At 40.3% G+C, this 21,111-nt stretch overlaps 1 protein-coding gene across 3 annotated transcripts in view; it reads left to right on the plus strand.

The window, feature by feature from the left end:
* Positions 1-19,863, plus strand: part of ULK2 (unc-51 like autophagy activating kinase 2) — an 81,942-nt gene extending 62,079 nt beyond the window's left edge. Inside the window, exons 19-28 of one of the 3 annotated variants that reach the window (XM_072730480.1) lie at positions 537-724; positions 1,379-1,482; positions 9,122-9,271; positions 10,374-10,508; positions 10,768-10,979; positions 12,651-12,829; positions 13,283-13,401; positions 13,769-13,926; positions 16,565-16,700; positions 17,522-19,863. In XM_072730480.1, coding sequence (XP_072586581.1) covers positions 537-724; positions 1,379-1,482; positions 9,122-9,271; positions 10,374-10,508; positions 10,768-10,979; positions 12,651-12,829; positions 13,283-13,401; positions 13,769-13,926; positions 16,565-16,700; positions 17,522-17,580 — 1,440 coding nt within the window. In that variant the 3' untranslated portion in view covers positions 17,581-19,863. The remainder of the gene's footprint in view (positions 1-536; positions 725-1,378; positions 1,483-9,121; positions 9,272-10,373; positions 10,509-10,767; positions 10,980-12,650; positions 12,830-13,282; positions 13,402-13,768; positions 13,927-16,564; positions 16,701-17,521) is intronic. The other 2 variants (XM_072730478.1, XM_072730479.1) reach the window with 2 other exon arrangements.
* The last annotated feature ends 1,248 nt before the right edge of the window (positions 19,864-21,111 follow it).

Below are 21,111 nucleotides of genomic sequence, written 5' to 3' on the forward strand. Positions count from 1 at the left end.
TGCCACAAGAGTTATGTGAATGTTGTCTCTCTCAAAATACCTTCTTGTGCTGTAGCCACCTTTCCTGTTGTGGGGATTGAGGTGGCAACCTCGCTGCATGATGAGATGAAATGATGTGAGTGGTGTAGACATGTGACCGAGTGTTAGGCTACCAATGACCTCCTGATGATACATCAGAGGGAGGATCACCTGCTTCCATATTGAGCGTGGCCACAGAAAGTGAAACCATGGATACAGGGACTACTGTACTTATGGGAAAGGTTCATGATGAGAACGGCTACAATGTAATGAGGACTTGCTATGTGTCAAGCACAGTCTAAGTACTTTACTTGCTAAATGCTTTATATACATTATCCCACTTATTCCCAAGTAAAGGAAATTGAGGCTAGAGAGTGTGAATGAACTGTCCAAGGTCACAGAGGAAGAGTCCATATGTGAATCCAGGTCCGACTTATATTCTGACTGCTGTGTCGCTCAGCCTGACAATTCTGAGTGCTGCATACATCATAGTAATCAGCTTACGTATGTTTCCTTAGACCACAGCTCCTTTCAAAATACCTAAAACTCAAGCATCTTCCAACCTGCTAGCCTTGGTTACTCGTCATGGACCTACTGAAGGGCAGTCTAAAGATGGGAATGACCCACGGGAATGCTCTCATTGTCTCTTAGTTCAAGGAAGTGAGAGGCAGAAGCCTGAACAGCAGAACAAAGCAGTGTTTGGCAGGTAAAAGATACCATTTCCTTCCAGCTTGCTTTCTTTCTTTCTTTCTTTCTTTCTTTCTTTCTTTCTTTCTTTCTTTTTCTTTCTTTCTTTTTTTTTTTTTTTTTTTAAGATTTTATGTATTCATGAGAGAGAGAGAAAGAGAGGCAGAGATAGGCAGAGGAAGAAGCAGGCTCCCTGTGGGGAGACTAAAATGGGACTCCATCCCAGGACCCTGGGATCACACCCTGAGCTGAAGGCAAACGTTCAACCACTGAGCCACCCAAGTGTCCCCTCTTCCAGCCTTCAATGGGAAAACTGTAATAGTATATATATTTCTATTATAAAGACAAACCAAACCAAATGAGTTTAGTAGCTGGGTTATGCCATGGGTTAATGATATGAACTGTATACATTTAGAGACTTTGAAAACCACTGGTGCTTCCTGTAACTGTGAATACAGAGCTGTAACTAAATTTCCTGAATGTTCTATGTCTGCTTTTTGTTTGGTTTATTGAAGTTCATCTTTGCCTTGAATTGTCTAGTATCTATTTTTTATCTCCTTATTCTCTGACTTCCATTAACCCTTTTGTGGTTCGGCTGAAATCCCCCTTATTGTCTAAAAGTCTGGGCTTTTAAAGTATACATTTCCATTATGAACATTATTTTTCATTCTAGATCTGTCAGTACTGGGAAATTATCAGATCAACAAGTGAAGATACCTTTAGGTGGACATCAGGGCAGCACAGACAGTTTAAATACAGAACGACCAATGGATATAGGTAAGAAAAATATGCTTTTTTCTAGGCAGGTAATTTGTTAGTATGTGCATTAATTTGCTATTATTGTTGCCATAGCACAAATATGGTGGTTTAAAACAATAGATACTTATTATCATGCAGGTCAGAGGCCTCTAGTGGGTCTCACTGGGCTAAGATCAGTATGTTGACAAGACTGCACTCCTTCTGGAGGCTCTAGGGGAGAATGCATTTCCTTGCCTTTTCCAGCATCTAGAGACTGCCCTCATTCCTTGGCTTGGGGGTCCTCTTCCATCTTGAAAGCTGACAATGGCCAATCTAGAGTCCAACTTTCTGCATTCCTATTCTACACATTTAAAGGACCCTTGTAATTACATTGGACCCATTGAGTAATCTAGGATAATCTCTTTGTTTTAAGGTCAGGTGATAACCAATTCTGGTTCCATCTGCAACTTTATCCTTTGCCATGTAATGTAGCCTATTCACAGGTTTCAGGCGCTAAGACATGGACATCTTTGGCTGGGTTGGAGGGCAGGAGGAAGTAATTATTTTACCTATCTGCTTCTGTTGACTGTTCAGACTCTTACCCAGATTTCTTCACCCACCCCCTGCCATTTTATCTTCTTTCTCAGCACATCAAGACAGGGGGTGCTTGTTGAGGTATCTTGATGATCATCAGTTATGAGTTAGAAGGAATTCTGACCCAAGATTGGTTTTTATTGGTAGGCTAAAACTGCCCAAAGTTAGCTAAAAACACACGTACTCTTGAGCATTTCTTAATACAGTGAGTAGAACCTATAAAAACAAAAACAACCATAGGTCACTGAGATCCCTTGGCATTTCATAGTTGTTTCAGGACTCTTATATCCACAGACCCACATCTAGATTACTTGGACTACTTGTCCAAAAAAAAAAAAAAAAAAAAGACAAACCCAAAGGGTTGGTTGTAGGCCATGACCTAGACTTGTTTAACTGGATTTTCTAGGAATGGATTCTAGGAATCTGTATTTTTAACAAACTCCCCCCATGATTATTATATACACTTAAATTATTGACTCTCCCATTAGTGTCCAAAGAAGGAATATCTGGACCATCAAATATCTGATTGAACATGATTTCTAATCCAAAGAGAATACTCCACTCTTTCTTGTTTGCATGGTTTCTGAAGAGACGTCCAATGTAATTGTTACCCTTCTTCCTCTATAGGTGAGGTGTTTTTTCTTTGGCTTCTTTCAAGATTTTTTCTTTGTGTTTGATTCTCTGCAGTTGAATATGATATGTGTAGGTATAATTTTTTTTGTATTCCTCTGGCGTGGTGTTTTCTGAGTTTCCTGGATCTGTGGTTTAGTTCTGTCATTAATTTTGGAAAATTCTCGGTCATTACTACTTCATATGTTTCTTCTCTTCCTTTCTCTCTTTCTTCCCCTCTGATAGTCCTATTAAGTGTATGTTACATTTTGTAGTGTTCTACAGTTCTTGAATATTCAGTTTTTCATTCTTATTTGTATTTGCTTTCCAGTTTTGGAAATTCATACTGACACATTTTCAGGTTAACTGATTCTCTCCTCAGCTATGTCCATCTCTGGTGAGCTCAACAAATGCATTATTCATTTCTGTTTCAGTGATTTTGATTTAGAACATTTCCATTTGGTTCTTTTGTAGAGTTCCCATCTCTTTTCTTATGTTATCCACCCATTCTTACATGTTGTTTACTTTTTCCATTAGACCCTCAGCGTATTAATCATACTTATTTTAAATTTCTAGTTTGACAGTTCCAATCTGTGCTATACGTGGGTCTGGTTCTGATGGTTGCTCTGTCTCATCAAACTATATTTACCTTTCAATTTGTCTTTTAATTTTTTTTTTTAATAAAGCCTGACACGATATATTGGATAAAAGGAATTGAGTTAAATAGAATGAGGCTTTTTGTTTTCCTGGCTAGGAGTTTGGCTTTGCTTAGTGTTTACTATAGCAGTAAGTGCAGACTAAACTTTTCTCCATTGTTTTTGAGTTTCCCTAGATACCCCTTTTTAAGTAACATCTGATCTTGAGACACCCGGATGGCTCAGCAGTTAAGCTTCTGCCTTTGGCTCAGGACGTGATCCTGGAGTCCCCGGATCAAGTCCCACATCGGGCTCCCTGCCTGGAGCCTGCTTCTCCCTCTGCCTATGTCTCTGCCTCTCTCTCTGTGTCTCTCATGAATAAATAAATAAAATCTTAAAAAACAAATAACATCTGATTCTTGGCCTAACTCTATATATTTTCTTCTGAGGGTTTTATACCTTAGTTCTTAGATCTTAGTTCTTAGATCTTACTGTGATCTGCTTTGACTGACTTCTTATGGATGATGTGATGTAGAGGTCCAGCTTTATTCTTTTGTGTATGGATATTCAGTGGTCTTGGCACTGTTCATTGAAAAGATTATTCTTTCTTCCATCGAATTGTTTTGTCAGTCTTATAAGTCTATTGACTGTAAACATGTTTATTTATGGACTCCTAATTCTGTTTCATAGTAGTCTATGTCTATTATGCTGGCACCATACTACCTTGATTACTATACCTTCATAGTAACCAAGGAAATATGAGTCCTCCACCTTTGTTCTTCTTTTTCTTTCTTTCTTCTTTTTTAAGATTTTATTTATTTATTCATGAGAGACACAGAGGAAGAGTCATAGGTAGAGGGAGAAGCAGGCTCCCTGCAGGGAGACTGATGCAGGACTTGATCCTGGAATCCCAGGATCATGACCTGAGCCAAAGGCAGACACTCAACCACTGAGCCACCCAGCTGCCCCAGGTATTCTGCACTGTAAAATCACCATCCGCAAGAAGTCAATCAAAGCAGGTCACAGCCATTATTTATTTGGATTTTTTTTCCCTGCTTTTTTCTGCCTCTCCTCTCTTCCTGGTACCCCCATCATGTATATAATACACATTATGCATAGGTATACTTAGTGGTGTCTCCTAGTTCTTTGAGGCTCTCTTTCTCTTTGTGCTTCAGATTGCACAATCTCAATTGATTTATCTTGAAGTTCGTGAATTCTTTCTTCTTCTAATTCACATCTGCTCTTCAACCTCTGTAGTGAATTTTTAATTTCAGTTACAGTTCTTTTTAGCTCACAGATTGGTATTTGGTTCTTTTTTATAATTTCTTTTTATTGATATTCTCTATTTGATGAGACATTATTATCATACTTAAATTTTTTTATTTGAATATAGTTGACATACAATGTTACATTAGTTTTAGATATACAATGCAGTAATTCAGTGTTATGCTGTGCTCACCACAAGTGTAGCTGCCCCATACATCGCTATTACAATATCTAATTCTTTATGCTGTACCTTTTATTCCCATGATTTACTCATTCCATAACTGCAAGCCTGTATATATCCTACTCCTCTTCACCCATTTTGCCTTTCCCTCCACCCCTCTCCTCTGGCAACCATCAGTTCTCTGTATTTATAGGTTTGATTCTGCTTGTTTGTTTATTCATTTGTTTTGTTTTTCAGGTTCTACATATGACTGAAATCATATGGTATTTGTCTTTTTCAGTCTGACTTATTTCACTTGGGCATAATACACTCTGAATCCATCTATGTTGTCACAAATGGCAAGATCTCATCCTTTTATATGACTAATATTCCACTGTATCAGTAAGACACACACATCTTCTTTATTCATCTGTTGATGGACACTTAGGTTGCTTCCATATCTTTGCTATCATAAATAATGCATTAAATAGAGGGGTACATATATCTTTTTGAATTAGTGTTTCCATTTTCTTTGGGCAAATACCCACTAGTGAACTTAATTGGATCATATGGCATTTATATTTTTAAATTTTTGAGGAATCTTGATACTGTTTTCCACAGTGGCTGTGCCAATTTACACTGTCACCAGCCATGCACAAGGATTCCTTTTTCTCCACATCCTCACTAACACTTGTTATTTCTTGTCTTTTTGATTTTAGGTATTCTGACAGGTATAAGGTCTTCCTTTACTTTTTAAATTGTGGTTTCCTTTAGTTACTTGAAGATGTTTAAAACAGCTGCTTTGAAGTCTATCTGCTAATTTTGACTCTCAGGAGTAGTTTCTGTTTATTTTTCTTGCTATATGTGGTCACTCTTCACTGTTTATTTGCACATACCAAGTTTAAAACTAGATATTTTATACTTTATATAAATTTTAAAATATTTTATATAATATTTTTTTGTAGCAGTTCTGGATTCCGATTCCTTCAGGGACTCTCACCCTTTAACTTGTTGGTTTGAGCTTGTTTATTTGTTTAGTCTTGGCTGGACTATTTCAGTGAAAACTGTCTGCCTTGTAGTGTGAAGTCTCTGGCCTCAGTCTTCAGAGGGCACAGTGTTGACCTGTGTACAGTTGCCCTGGGATGACAGTGGCTTTCACAGGACTCTATTTCTTTGGTCTCTCAGGCTGTCTGCCTCTGTTGGCATCACACCCAGCTGGTGACCTCTAGTACTTATCCACTGAGTGCTCTATTGTTTTTAACAATAAATTGTGGAGACAGAAATTGTTCCACGGCCTTATCTGATTACATTTTGGACCTTTTGCAAAAGTAGTCTTTGGAGCCAATCTTCTTTCAGCCTTGTTCTGACTGTAGGAGGGCTCTTCTTAGCTGTTTCTTTCCCTAGTTCTCTCTGTTAGGCTTCTATCTAGATGGTCTGTTTGTTAGTTTGTTGTGCTCATGGAGCTACCAGCCTCCTCTTACTTGTGTATCACCAAAATCTTCATTGTTTTTGACAGTGCTCTTAGGCCTGAACTTTCTCATGATCTATCTCAAATAAAGTCCATTTCCTTGGGGAAGATTTCAGTATTTTGTCTCTGCCTCCTCCACCCCCTTGGAAAATCTTGCGCACCATTACTCTAGAGCTAGGTGTGAGGACAGTGGCCCATTTCTTTTAGAGTGACTCCCCTGCCTTCTGGACTGGGTGCTGGATGAGGTGGAAGCCTCTGGTCTTCTTGGCTTGTCTCTATTGGCATGAAACCTCTGCCAGGCAAAGTGAACTGAGTGAAGACAGTAAGAACTCTAGTATTTCATCTCTTGGCCTTGGTTCCACCCTAGAAGTAAGAGCTGGGTGGAGACAGTTCTTAATGAGTTGTGGTAGATATTCTTGAATAAATGTTTCATTTCTGCATGCTCTCACATTTTATAGGCCTTTAAATGATTGTGGGGTTTTTTTTTGTTTTTGTTTTGTTTTTATTTCTTTAGCGACAGAGAGAGGGCGAGAGAGAGAGAGAGAGAGAGAGAGCGTGTGCATATGCTTGCTCCATACCCAGGACAGAGAGAGAGAGAGAGCGTGTGCATATGCTTGCTCCATACCCAGGACAGAGCCCAACGTGGGGCTCAATCTTATGAACCTGAGAATATGACCTGAACCAATATCAAGTCAGATGCTCAACTGACTGAGCCACCCAGGTGCCCCTAGGTGGTTGTTGGTTTTTTTTTTTTTTAATAATTTTCATCAGGGCACCTGGGTGGCATAGTCGATTAAGTGTCTGACTCTTGGTTTTGGCTCAGGTTGTGATTTCAGGGTCGTGAGATGAAACCCCGTGTTGGGCTCTGCACTTAGCACCAAGTCTCCTTAAGACTATCCCTCCCTCAGCATGTATTCTACCCTCCCCTTAAAGGAATACATAATCTTAAATAATTTTCACCAGTTATGGTTGTTTCACTGAGAAGCAGGTTGTGTTGCTCCTACACTTTACACTGCCATTGTGAAAGTCTTGTTCTCCATGTTTTTCACCAGAAATCAGTCCCTAGGAATTGGGACAATTTTTGAAAATCGCTTGTTTGAAAGACCATATCATGTCTTGTCCTCCTTTAAAATTAAATTTAAATTTATAGGGCTTGTAAGTTCTGCAGGAATATATGTTATAATTTAAGTCCAAGTTTGTATATGTGAAACTAGATTTTTCTCCTTTAACAATACCTAAGCATGGAATACATCTTTGGTCATTTTTATCCCCTTTTTCTCTTCCGTTTTCAACATGAACTTTATTATCATCATTTGAAATTACAGATTTCTCCTTCTAATCAGGAAGTTTCTGTTTCTGAAAATAAAAACTATTGATAGTAGGAAAAACTTAAGACCTTAAAAAGACACTGTCATTGGCTTTTTTTTTTTTTTTAAGATTTTTTTTTTTATTGATTCATGAGAGGCTGAGAGAGAGGCAGAGGGAGAAGCAGGCTCCCTGCAGGGAGCCTGATGTGGGAGTGGATCCTAGATCCCAGGATCACAACCTGAGCCAAAGGCAGATGCTCAGCCACTGAGCTACCCAGCTGCTTCCACGTCATTGGCTTTTTTTTTTTTTTTTAAGATTTATTTATTTATTCATGATAGGGGGAGAGAGAGAGAGGCAGAGACACAGGAGGAGGGAAAAGCAGGCTCCATGCTGGGAGCCCGACGTGGGACTCGATCTTGGGACTACAGGATCGTGCCCTGGGCCAAAGGCAGGCGCTACACCGCTGAGCCACCCAGGGATCCCCCACCTCATTGGCTTTTAAAATATATTCATGACCGTCTTTAAATACATCTGTACCTACTAAAATAAAATCATAACAATACTGCATAGAGAGAATATGTCATTTTGTACATCTTATGTAACAATAGATATACTATTTAATTAATTTCCACTTAATGTTCCCTTGCTCCCTAGAAGATTTTTATGAACTCTCTGTTCTGTTGTAAATTAGATACTTCAAATTTAGTCTCTGTTGGACAGAGCTCCATGGACACTGATGGCAGTTTTTTCTATATCTGGTTGAGTGTATCTACTTTTTTTTTTTTAAAGATTTTACTTATTTATTCATGAGAATACACAGAGAGGAGAGAGAGAAAGAGAGAGAGGGGGGCAGAGACACAGGCAGAGGGAGAAGCAGGCTCCATGCAGGGAGCCTGACGTGGAACTCGATCCCTGGTCTCCAGGATCACGCCCTGGGCTGTAGGCGGCACTAAACCGCTGAGCCACCAGGGCTGCCCTGTATCTACTTTTAAATTTGTGGTTTGTGTTGTTAATTCCTGCCTCCATTCTGCGTCCTCAGAAATGTAATGTTTTTGAGATGCATGAGTGTGAAAAAGCTTTGAACAACTTTTATTGATTCTGCTTAGTTTGGTGGAGAGAGGCTTTTCACCTTCTGTTCCCTTCAGGCCATGCTGAGCCCATCAGGCCCCTCTGACATTGAGCCCTTTCCATTCCTTCCTGACAGGTGGATGGCTGCAGTTCAAGGCATATATGTACTTCGACTTAACTTTCTCTCTCTTTTAAAGCTCTTATACTGTGGAGACTCCTGATCTCCCTTCGGCTTTCCCTCACATTTTTATTCCAAGTTCTTGGTTTCCACTTTTTCGAGTGATCCTCAACAGGTGTGACTGCAGCTCATGTCCTTTAGAAGTATATGGAAGCAACTGTGAATAAAAAGCTTTGGTGTGAAGAAGGTTCACATCCAAGAAGAGATTACTGTGAAATACTATTAATGGAGATCTGTGTCAAATTTCTGATTTTAAGAGTAAAAAATACCTAATATTAAAAAAACCAAAAACTCAGAAACCCTAATACAAAAGTGAAGGTCTCCCTATAATCCCACCCTCAAATATAAACACTATGGAAGCAATGTAACATTTTTGTAAATTTTCACTGTAGCCCCTGCAGGAGCTTGTGGTGGTGTACTGGCACCTCCTATAGGAACAGCAGCAAGTTCCAGGGCTGTCCTGTTCACTGTAGGATCTCCTCCACACAGTGCCACGGCCCCCACTTGTACCCATATGGTCCTTCGAACAAGAACAACCTCAGGTGAAGAATTGTCTTATTATCATTTTGGCTGGTGTTTGTGGAGTGGAGTGTTCTGTCAATGACCTAATGATGTGACTTAGACAAGTCCTTAACATCTGTGGACTTCAGTTCCTTTACCAATGACATTGAGATCATCATTTCCTTTACTTTATAGCGTTAAAAGGTATAAATGGGGCCTTATTTGTGGGGGGAAAAGAAACTTTATAAAAGTACTATGTATTTATAATAATACATACTATTAGAGCAATGTAATATAAATGTGAGTTCTCTATGGCAAAGCAGCTATGCATGTATGGTGCTTCTTCTATTAAAGGCTTATTTTATTTATTTATTTATTTATTTATTTATTTATTTATTTATGGCTTATTTTAATACTTGTGGTAAATTTTTTGAAACGGTAGATGGTTGTTTATCTTTGCTCTGTTCTTTTAGAAACTTCAGTTTTACCTGTTTTTGTATTTTGGGTCCTAATCTTTGCACTTAATCCTACTTCCATTTATATAGGCCAGTAGGTTGCTTTTATCATCCATGCTCTATAGATAGGTTATTAATACCCCAAATTAAGAAAGTATTTAGATTGGACTTGAAATTAGCTGCCATTGGCATCATTTTCTATGTTGTACTTTGTGTTCTTTAAATTCTCTGATGCTACCTAAGTTACCAATCAAGATGTCAGGAGATTTATAAGCAAAGGATTATAAATAGATAATGAGAGAGGAAGTAGAGCCAATAATCTTGTTCTTCAGATTATTAAAAGTATTAAATAATAATAAAATATCGTTTTCAGAAAGGGTCATTTTATACCATTAAGGAAGCCAACACTAAGATTTAATGCTCAGCGTTGCTGAGGTTTGGTGGGATCTGCGTCCCTACTCCCAGCTGCTGTAGAAAGTAGTGTGACAGTTCTTACCAAGAGCTCTGAAAATGTAACATCTGATCTGTGGTAATCCCATTCCTGTTTATAATATCACTTCAGAGTACTTATCACAAATGAATCATTCAAAAGAAGGGAAAACTTTGGATTTCAATATAGTGTTATTTGTGATATAAAAATCAGAAATAGTATAAATCCTCCAGACAATCATCACATGTATAAATTTAGTGAACGGCTATGCATCTGCTGCACTTTATGATGATGAGGACTGTGGAGCAACAGGGAGAAATGTGTATGCTATAAACTTGTTTAAAGCTAGCCATGATGATGTCTCCGAAATACACGTATCAACAAGGAGTAAAGGTGAACTTGGAAAAATAAAACCTATTCATATGCTCCCGTGAGGGGTCAGTGACTTTACCTTTAACATTTCCTCAGTCCCTTGGCTAGTGGGTGGGGGGAGCTGGCGATGCTAGTGGGCGGGGCCGGGGCTGGTGGGTGGGGTTGGCGGCTAGTGGGGGGGGGGGGTGTCAAGGGGTGGGCAGTGGAAGGGGCTGGCCGACCCAGAAGCCCCAGCCTGTGCTCACTGCGGGCCCGCACCGCCTGTCTTGTCTCCTCGCAGCCGGCTCCAGCAGCTCCGGAGGCTCCGTATGCTCTGCAAGTGGCCGCGTGTGTGTGGGCTCCCCTCCGCTGGGGCCATGCCTGGGGTCTTCCCCTCCAGGAGCAGAGGCAGCTCCCGGCCTGAGATACATGCCTCATGGTGCTTCACCCCCCAGCCTAGAGGGGCTCATCACCTTTGAGGCCCCCGAACTGCCAGAGGAAACACTGATGGAGGTAGAGAAGAGACCACTGGGGCGTGTCCCTGTAATGTGGAGACCACCAAAGGGGGTTCTAGGGATGAGGAAAGAACAAAATACTCTCAAAAGTTCTCAAGTTTTTTTTTTTTCTTTTAACTTGTCTTTCCTATTTGAAAAACATTGCTGACAAAATTTCAGAATAGTGTTGACAGTGACAACTCATCCAGAACAAGCTTTGCTTGATAGGAAGTGACACACACAGATTTTCATCTGAAGTTGTTTTACTACTTACAGGACTTATAAAGCATATTCCTGTCCTAAAACCATAACTTTTTTTTTCAATGCTTGCTTTTCTTCATTAAGATAAAGATAATGACATCCAGGCTTAAAAAAGTAATACAGCATAACGCCAGATTAGTCACGCTGAGAAATAAACCTGCCAAGCAGGTGCTCACATCTGTAGACCAGCACATTCTGTCCATGGAGCCAGTTCTACGGGGAAAAACACATCATAATCAGAAACATTCTAAACACTGGTTTAGAACAAGAGAAATTAATTTTATGACTCCAAAGACCATTAAGTTCTTGGCTTCAGGGCAGTATTCTGCGGCTTGCACTGTGTCCTCACCCCTGGTCACAGTGCTAACATAGCTTGCGCTTCAAATTTAAATGGTCAGTTCTCCAGACCAATAGAGAAGTTCTCTCTCCATGCTGGACCTCTAACATTTCTCTTTTGTGTGAATGAGAATTAAGTATTTCACATAAAAGTTATAAAATGTTGCATGCAAAATTTATTAATGATTTTATAGTAAATTTAGTAGTAATTTCGAACATGTGTAATCCAGTCCTAAAATTGGAAAAGCAGTTGTCAGAGTTTTTTCAGTGTCCATCTTTTAGACACAAAGTGTTTTCCAAAATACATTTTTCTGCTGTAGTGGAATATATAGTCCAGTATGCTGTCAGAGAGCAGAGGGACTTTCCAAAGTTAATTGGGAAGTTAATCTTCTTTCTCTAGGAAAATGGTTCACATCCTTTTTTAATGATAAAGGGAGAATGAGAAGCTTAGTCTTACTAATGTTTCTTTCAGGAAACATTTAGAGCTAAAAACATTTCAAAACAACATTAATTTTAGAATACCCATTTTTAATGCATGCTATTATGTCTACCTCTACTCCTGTTTTTAACTAATCGAACAGTTTACAGAAATTTAGAGCTTTGGTATTAGGAATCACTGTGAACTGAAAGCCTACCAGAAATTAAAGCATCTCTGAATGCTTTAATAAGTCAGTTGAGTTAACAAAACTATCAAGAAGTATGGTTTAGTGTGCAGAATGTCCTTATAATCCTGGTATTTATTTTGTCATGTTTTGTCTCATGTATGTTGACTTCATTGTTTAGGGGTTTTGTGTGTGTGTGTGTGTGTGTGTGTGTGTGTGTGTGTGTGTGGTGAAAGCACAGTGACCTCATATCTTTGAAACAATTTTGTGGCTGCTCTCATCCATACATATGCACACACCCACATTTTGTTTCACGTCTGTTTATTTTCTTACTAGTTTTCTGAAACTTAAAACTCTTAGTCTGTTTTGCTCATCCTGATATTCATAAGTATATTGAAACACAGTAGCATTGGCCATGGTTTATATACAGAAATACGTGTGTGTGCTGTTTCTTAGCTGCAAATTTCTAAGACAAATTGGCTTTGCCACAGCGGGAACACACAGACACCTTACGCCACCTGAACGTGATGTTGACGTTCACTGAATGTGTGCTGGATCTGACAGCCGTGCGGGGAGGACACCCGGAGCTGTGCACATCTGCTGTCTCCTTATACCAGATCCAGGAGAGTGTGGTTGTGGACCAGATCAGCCAACTAAGCAAAGACTGGGGGTAGGTGCCCCCTTTGCCATTCACATCCAGATTCTTCATGCTTTCTGTACATTCATGTCTGAGATGGAGGCCTTGTCACGTACCAGGGATCATACTTCCTTATGAAAAGCTCCAAGGGAGCTCTAAGTTATGTCACTATGCTAGATCTCACTGTGTGAGCTAAGACTTGAAGATTCTGCAACTGTAGCACTGCCCTTTCCTTGTAACTTATGCTGTTAAAGACATTTGATGATGAAGAGATGGTATTGATTTTTGAGTATACCTGTTGTATTCAAGACGCACACACATGTCCTTTTCTGTGCTGAGCCTTTTTCCTTCAGGAGTTATTTGTGCATTAAAAACATCGAGGACAATGATATTTCTTTAGAAATGCTGTTTTAAGGGTGACACGATATGTAGAGATGTCTGGCATGTTGGCTCCCACAGTAACATTCTGCTGCCTTCCTGGTACAGGCGGGTGGAGCAGCTGGTGTTATACATGAAAGCGGCACAGCTGTTAGCAGCCTCTCTGCATCTCGCCAAAGCCCAGATCAAGTCCGGGAAGCTGAGCCCATCCACGGCTGTGAAACAAGGTATGGCTGGAGTGTGACAGTACTGGACCCACAGGTCCTTAGGTCTCCCCTTTTCCCCATTACACTAAGAGAGTTTTTGATGAGGAATTCTGTGTTATTTAATATTCTTAAAGGGACAAGGATGCTTTTTCGTTGTTTGTTTGTTTTGTTTTGTTTCCATTTAATTGATACAGAGAACAATCAGGGTACTTTATTTTCAACTTTTTCTTAACTGGAAGGGAACACATGGAAGAATCTGATTTCTGGTCCTTTTTTTTTTTTCAAGGATCATTTAGTGATCCTTGAAAATCAGCAGGAAAGGTGCATGTCACTGTGACTTTTTTTACTTTTGGAGGAAAATTAAAATTAGTTCTCAACTTCTTTTCAGTTGTCAAAAATCTGAACGAACGATATAAATTCTGCATCACCATGTGCAAGAAGCTTACGGAAAAGCTGAATCGCTTCTTCTCTGACAAACAGAGATTTATTGATGAAATCAACAGTGTGACTGCAGAGAAACTCATCTATAATTGTGCTGTAGAAATGGTAACCCTTTCTAAGGTTGAATATTATGTAAGAGTATCTTTTGAGTTGAATACCCACTTGACATTTTCCTTTTTATTTTTTTTAAGATTTACTTATTTGAGAGAGCTAGTGAAGGAGGGGCAGAGGGAGAGGGAGAGAGAGCCTCAAGCAGACTCTATGCTTAGCACAAAGCCCAATGCAGGGCTGGATCTCATGACCCTGAAATCAGGACCTGAGCTGTAACCAAGAGTAAGAGGCTTAACCAACCATTTCCCAGGCACCCCATGCCATTATTCTTTTCAAAAGACTTTATGCCCTTAACCACTCCCAAATCCCACACATTGTGACGATCTCTTACGAAAAGAGTAATTAGATGTAATTAACACAAGTAACACATGAAGTGACATTAACATTGGCTACCACATTTGGTGACATTTTATTTTACCTCTTAAAAATTGCTAACATCAGGCACAGTCTAATCTTTTTATACTTTGCATCTAAAAACCTTGGCTGGATCTGCATTTTCTTCTCTTTCAGAAATTTTGGCATAATAAAACATTAGAAAAAAATACTACTCTGTTAACCAATTCATGTGCCCAGACTCTACTTACTGACTTATGTATAGGTACAAAGTAAACTTTACTTTTCCAATTGTGTGGTTATTCTATTAAATGATTTGTTTCTGTCTCATGGTGGGAAAACTGCTTTGAAGTAGAAATAAAATTAGGGACTGTTAAAGAAGTGGTTAAGTGGGGGAAAATTATTGAACAGTCTTATTTTTTGCCACATTAACGTTACAAATTCACCCCCCCCCCAAATTTGTCCACTTTGAGTTGTACTGTTATATTACCCTTGCCCTCATTATGAAAGCCATTATCAAAAAAGTCAGAGGAAAATAACTTTGGAATATAAACTGCTGATAAGAATAATAGACATTATTTTGCTCTAAACTATTGCTATAAATAACGTACATTCTATCACTCTATACTGAATTAAGACTTGATATGATTAATTATTTTTAGAAGTTTGTGCCAGGAAAAATGTCCTCTCCTAAGGAGTTATGGTGCTCCTTTCTCTTCTGATAATAAGAGCAGTACAACTTGAATAAGTTCCTCCTTTTGTCCAGGCTACATAGCAAGCTCGTCGATATTAGCACTATGTCTAGTTGGTTATTTCTTCTTCCTTTTTAGTTTCTGCACCCATTTTATTTGTTTTATCATAAGAGGCATTAAAGTATTGTTTGGAAGAAACAGAAGATATTGACAAGTACATTAGGATTCTGGGTTACTGACAGTCCTGGCATTTAATGATTAAGGAGAATGTTAAAAAACAAAATTCAACCAAGTAAAATTGAAGATCTAATTGGCTTTGTTAAACGATTCATGAATCAGGCAGCATCCCATCTAGCAAGCAGAGGGGAGCTCTGCTGGGCTAAACAAAACAGGATTTTTATAGGCAGAGAGGGGTATAAAAAAGAAGAAAGGGATTTACCAGCCAGGAATGCATGTTTAAGGCAAAGTTGCCCTCCTGGGGGTGGAGGGGGATTGGTGGTGGAAGGGATCTATTGACCAGGAAATGCCTTGTTGATGGTTGAAAGTTACATTCCCGAGGCACTGAAATTGCAGTTAGGTTGGGTATTAAGTATTGGTTTACTGACTTGCTCTAAGTAATGCTCTTTGGGGCCTAATTTCAGAACACTGTTGGGAAAACTCAAATACAATGTGTGAGTACTACTACTGAGCCCGCTTTCCAGAAAGCCCCTCCCCACCTTCCCCATCACCTGGCTAACCTCTGCTCCTTCTGTAGGACTCAACCTAAACATCACTTCCTGGAGGCTTTCCCTAATCTTTTCCTCCTTCCATGTTGGATTAGACACACCCAAGCATATATTCTGTACCATTTTGGGGCTTCCTCCTATAAGACCATGTGTCCCTTGGAATTAGAATGCCATGTTTTTCAGGCCTGTATGTCCCTCTAGACTGTGAACACTCCTTCAGTGTGTGGTGCCTGGCACCCGGTAAGGTGCTCCGCACATATATCTGAGTGAATGAATGACTACACCAGAAAATTATTTGGTTAAAAGAAGCTAATAAATGACTTTTAACACCATTTAATTATCTTATTATAACAAAATCTACTTGAATGAAATGTCAGGTTGCCCTAGAGTGAAAGTATGTTTAAAATATTTTTTTTAAGTGTAGTCACAGAAGAGCCAGTTTAGAAGTATAAATTTTATGAGTCCTGAATCTGAGTTCGAGACTTGTTTGAATGTAGAATAACTCTTTCATCAAGAAGGTCCTGTTTTATATTGCTCACCTTTGAATTTTATAGTTCAGTAGATTATATCATTTTGTCAAAATGTATTAATTTTACGGGCAGCCCGGGTGGCTCAGCGGTTTAGCGCCACCTTCAGCCCAGATTGTGGTCCTGGAGACCCGGGATCAAGTCCCACATCAGGCTCACTGCATGGAATGGAGCCTGCTTCTCCCTCTGCCTGTGTCTCTGCCTCTCTCTGCATCTCTCATGAATAGATAAATAAAATCTTTTAAAAAAAAGTGTTAATTTTAGATAGATTCCATTAAAAGCTGCATTGCCCAAATGGATTTGTATTTTCTTGGAGAAGTTGAGAATCTTCTCGTTTCTGTCGACTTGGCTTCAGGTTCAGTCTGCAGCCCTGGATGAGATGTTTCAGCAGACTGAAGATATTGTTTATCGTTATCACAAGGCAGCCCTTCTTTTGGAAGGCCTCACTAAGATTCTCCAGGACCCTGCAGATATTGAAAATGTACATAAATGTAAGTTAACTTAGAAACCAGTGTGTTTACTGATGACAACTGAGTTGACTCCTGCAGGTGCAGCAGGAAGAGCTTGGAGTTTGGCATCATACTGTCTGGGTTTGAATCTTGGCTTTGGGCAAATCACTTACCCTTTTTGTGGTCTGTTTCTTCTTCTAGATGATGAGAGAGTTGAAGATTGGAGATGATGCTTGTGACGTACTGATGGCTTTTGATTTTTACACAGCATTACTGTGTTGGCAGATGTGTGTTTGTATATGGAGAGCACTTTGTTTTTATTGTTAAAAAGTAATAAATGCAACTATTTTAAGCCTCATGAGCTTCTTAGTGACTAAAGAATTTTATGAAGACTCTGTGATCTTTGAAGACTCTGTGATAGATCTGGAATATACAGCAGAGGGGAGATTGATAGACTGCCAGGATGATGATACCATTTGTCAAAAGAAGCCCTGGTTTTGATGAGGCGGTGGTGGACCCTCTGGAGTATATGTGATTGCACCACATTTTGAAGAGCCACAAGGGAATGGCAATTCTAAAATTAATTACAGCTGTGAGCAAGTGAGCTGTTAAACCTGAATATCCTTTATTATACATGCAAATCTAAGTTTTGCCACTGGGCGTCACTGAGCTAGAAGTTACATCTAACAATTATCAGGCAGAAAAGAAAAAATATTCAGAATCGTTAACTTTGGGCCAAAGAAAGTATAGAGACAAGGATACACATGGAGAATTAATGGTGGGGCTTATTTTTCTTCATTAGTTCTTCTTTCCTTGGTTTTGACAATATAAATGATTTTTGTTCTGAATTATTTTATTTCTAGATAAAACTAGTATTGAAAGAAGATTGTCAGCACTCTGCTGTAGCACCGCGACGCTGTGAGCCGCAGCAGGCTTGTCCCGCGGACCATTGCTGGGCCTGGGGAGAGAAGTTTGGGATCGAAACTTGGGTTCTGTCTCCCCACCCCCAGGAAACCCTAGTTCCTCACCTGGTGACTACCAAAGAACAAGCAGGACTTCAAACAGGAAAAACAATCCAAAAACTACATACTTGTAGGAAATCTGCCTTATTGGAGACGTCACCCCTTCCCTTTTCTCTGTAGAAGCAGGAGCAAGAGTATTCCACTTGGCTCTCAGTTTGAACTCCGTAAATAAATGTACCTTAGAAACAGTATCACCAGTGCAGTTATTCTTAAGGATAATTAAGAATGAAACAAAGTGAGTGGCTCTGTAATCAGTTTACCAGAGCAGTGTGTGAAATTCCACACAGTTGCTGAGGTATAAAAGTAAAATCTACATCTCACCCAGGCAGTTTGCTATTTGGGGTAGGTTTGTCTAAATCTGAGCACGCATCCTTAAACAGCTCAGGAAGATCTAGCGTGAGAACAAGCTGAAAGAAAGCTCTTGGAAGAAATTGTGAAATCTTCTAGTTGATCTAATATGGACACATGTTAATCTTCCAAAATCTTTCATATTGCACTAATTTATTAAAACAACTGTGTATTGGATTTTGCAATTTACAACTAACTGAGGCACAATGGACTTGTTTAAAATATTTTACTTGATTATATTATATACACACACCCTTTCCAGAATTCACATGTAATCTCTAGTGGACTTTTAAATGGTAAAAACTTGTGTTTGTGTGAACCTTTGCATTTTTTTAACCTATCCATCTACACATACAGATTTTCTCAGTGGTATTTTTGAGTTGCTGGTTGTTTGCTTTTGGTTGCATTTTTTATTGTGCATGCAGAATGTGCATTGATGCCTGTGATCTCTAGGTTTACTAAAGGCTAGGTTTACTTGGGCAGTATTAGAAGAAATACCAATCAGGATACCCTCAAGAATTTTCGTAGGGCCAAAACAAAGTTGGTGACCTTAAAGGCTCGTTGGTGATGTGGAGTTTTGACATGAAGTTAGTGAAAAATGAGGTTTGTCTTCTCTTAGGAAAATGGGCAGCTCTCCCCAGCCTAATGTGTATGTTTCATGTTAATCCTGACAGTTCACCAAATAGCTAGTCATGGAAAATGCGGGCAGTTAACACCTCTCCAGAAATGGCTCCTGCATTGTGTATCGTTTGATTTTTTTTTTTTTTTACTCACCTGCTTGAATACTTGAATAAACCATTCTCCAGTTTTAACCCTTTTATTTTTATCCTTTTAGATAATATCATCCAAACTCCCAACAAATTGCACAGAAGCTCTTTGGCATTAATCTAATTTTAGTGTACTGATAAAGACAAAAACATGGTTTTTCCTTTACTTGGACAAAGTAATGTAATTTTTACCTTATTTATCTGTATGAAATTCCAGCAGTTAATTTGAACATTTATTTATATGATGTTTGTATTTTTAGGTCTTTAATACAGTGTTTCTACCTCTCATTTGTAACTGCATGCATTACTCTCGAAACTAGGTAAAACTCACGGAATTGTTGTGTACTAGCCTTTTTATTCCTGTGTGTACAGATGTATATTAAGGTAAAATAAAACTGACAAAGTGTTTCTAGGGTAAAGCTGGGTCCATATTACATGGCTCTTCAAGCCAGGTCCTTCCTCAGTGAGTTTGGAGACTTGGTCATTAATATCCTTTGTCCTGCCCCCAGATTTCAGATGCTCAGTGACTGTCATGCAGGCTACCACTTGTGTAGACTACATGATGAGGGTTCTGGCCCCTCCCTGCAGGGGTTATAAACACCGTTAGTAGGAATACTGTTTTGTATCCTTTTTCAGGCGTCCCGGGCAATTTCATTTATGTTCTCACAGTTCTCACCCACGTTATCTCCTCCAGGGGGGCTGGGTTCAGTCTGGCCCCTCTGCCTCCCAACCTGGTTTTTGTTGTTGTTGTTGTTGTTGTTTTGATTTTTTGTTTTTTTAAAACACAGGGTGAAATAGGTTCACAGAGAGCAAGTGATTGGTCTGAAGTCAGGTAACTAGGGAGGTAGTTAAGCCATGCTTTGTGACTTCCAAGTTCATTCTTCGTCCTCTTGTATAAAATAAAGGTCAGTCTCGTGGTAGATGCTGTGTGTGAAACCGTGATGTCCGAACAGCAGAGAACAGACTGTAAACTCATGAATAATGGTTCTGATTCTACTTCCATTATCAAGGCCAATTGTTTTCAGAGATTTTGCCTTGACTATAGCAATAATAAACGCTTTACATTTCCATGAGTAGTTTTTAATTTCCTATCATCGATTTCACAAGACAGACGCGGTCCAGTCCACACACTCATGGGGTGCCGCCTGCATCCAAGCCATAACGTGGAAAGTTAGTACAGGGGTGCAAGGAGGAGTGCTCTGTGGATCTGCTCCCCAGCTATTCCCATGGTAAGGATTTGTCCTCGCAGCACCTGGTCCCCGACCTCATGGTGCCCACAGTTCATACTCCCTTCTCCCCGCCAGAGGACCCAGCAGTGGTGGCAGTCCACTTGCCTGTGCTGGAGTCCTGGAGAGGAGCTTATTGTCAGGGCTGGGTTGTTCTTGGTCTCCATGGGCCGACAAGAAGCTGAGTGGAACAGAGGACCTGAGACCACTGACTCAGACACCCAGGGAATCCTTGAGGCAATAGAAGCGATTGCAGGAGAACTTTGCACATGTTGTCTCTAAAGTGGTCTTAAATTCCTTCCGGAATAAAGCAGGGGTGTGTTGCTATAGGAGGATTGCCTGCTGGTGTACAGGACAGCGAGGAGCCACTGCCCAAAGAACGTGATACCCCTCCACAGAGAGGTGCGTCTCAGGAGCCTCCATGCCTGTCTCTACACAGCCCTGAGATTATTTACTTCTGGGGCCTGGACCCTTGAATCTTCAGCCATGGAAGCCCTTGGGACCTCCTCACACCCCTTCCTTCTCAAAGCCCTTGTGAGAGTACTTCCCTGGGAGAGCTTCGAGGTGATCTGTCCCTCACCTGGATCAGAGGGAGCCACCTGGAAAAGCATCGCACCCCAGGAGACTGATGGTCAGCCCTGAAAGTCTCAGCTTGTGTGGAAGAGGAAAAGCTGAACAGGCGAAGGGCCAGCGTGAATTCAGGGACCAGACTGGGAGGGGCAGGGATGGAGCCCAAGAGCTTGCTGTCCCTGCAGCCCATGCACACTGACCTCACAGGGGCTGGACAGAGCAAGAGCACACATGTCTGCACTCTGCAGGCCAGGCTCTGTGGGGGTCCCCTTTTTCACAGAGGGCCTCTGAGCCCCATGTTCCACATGCCATAAAGAGCTTCTGTGTTGTGGGGTGTGTTCCCTTTTGGCAGCTGCCAGGGTGCCTCCTGCGAGTGGATCTGAGCCCAGGAGGCTGCAGAGTTGACTTAGTACCTGGGCTTCCTAGAGCCCTGCACCTGCTCCCACCCTTGGCATAGAGGCTCCTCTGATGTCTGCACTCAGGGGGCAGGGGGCAGGCTTCTCCTGGGCGAGGCTGCCAG

The sequence above is a fragment of the Vulpes vulpes genome, chromosome 12, assembly GCF_048418805.1.
Source record: "Vulpes vulpes isolate BD-2025 chromosome 12, VulVul3, whole genome shotgun sequence".
In the NCBI taxonomy this organism is placed as follows: Eukaryota; Metazoa; Chordata; class Mammalia; order Carnivora; family Canidae; genus Vulpes; species Vulpes vulpes.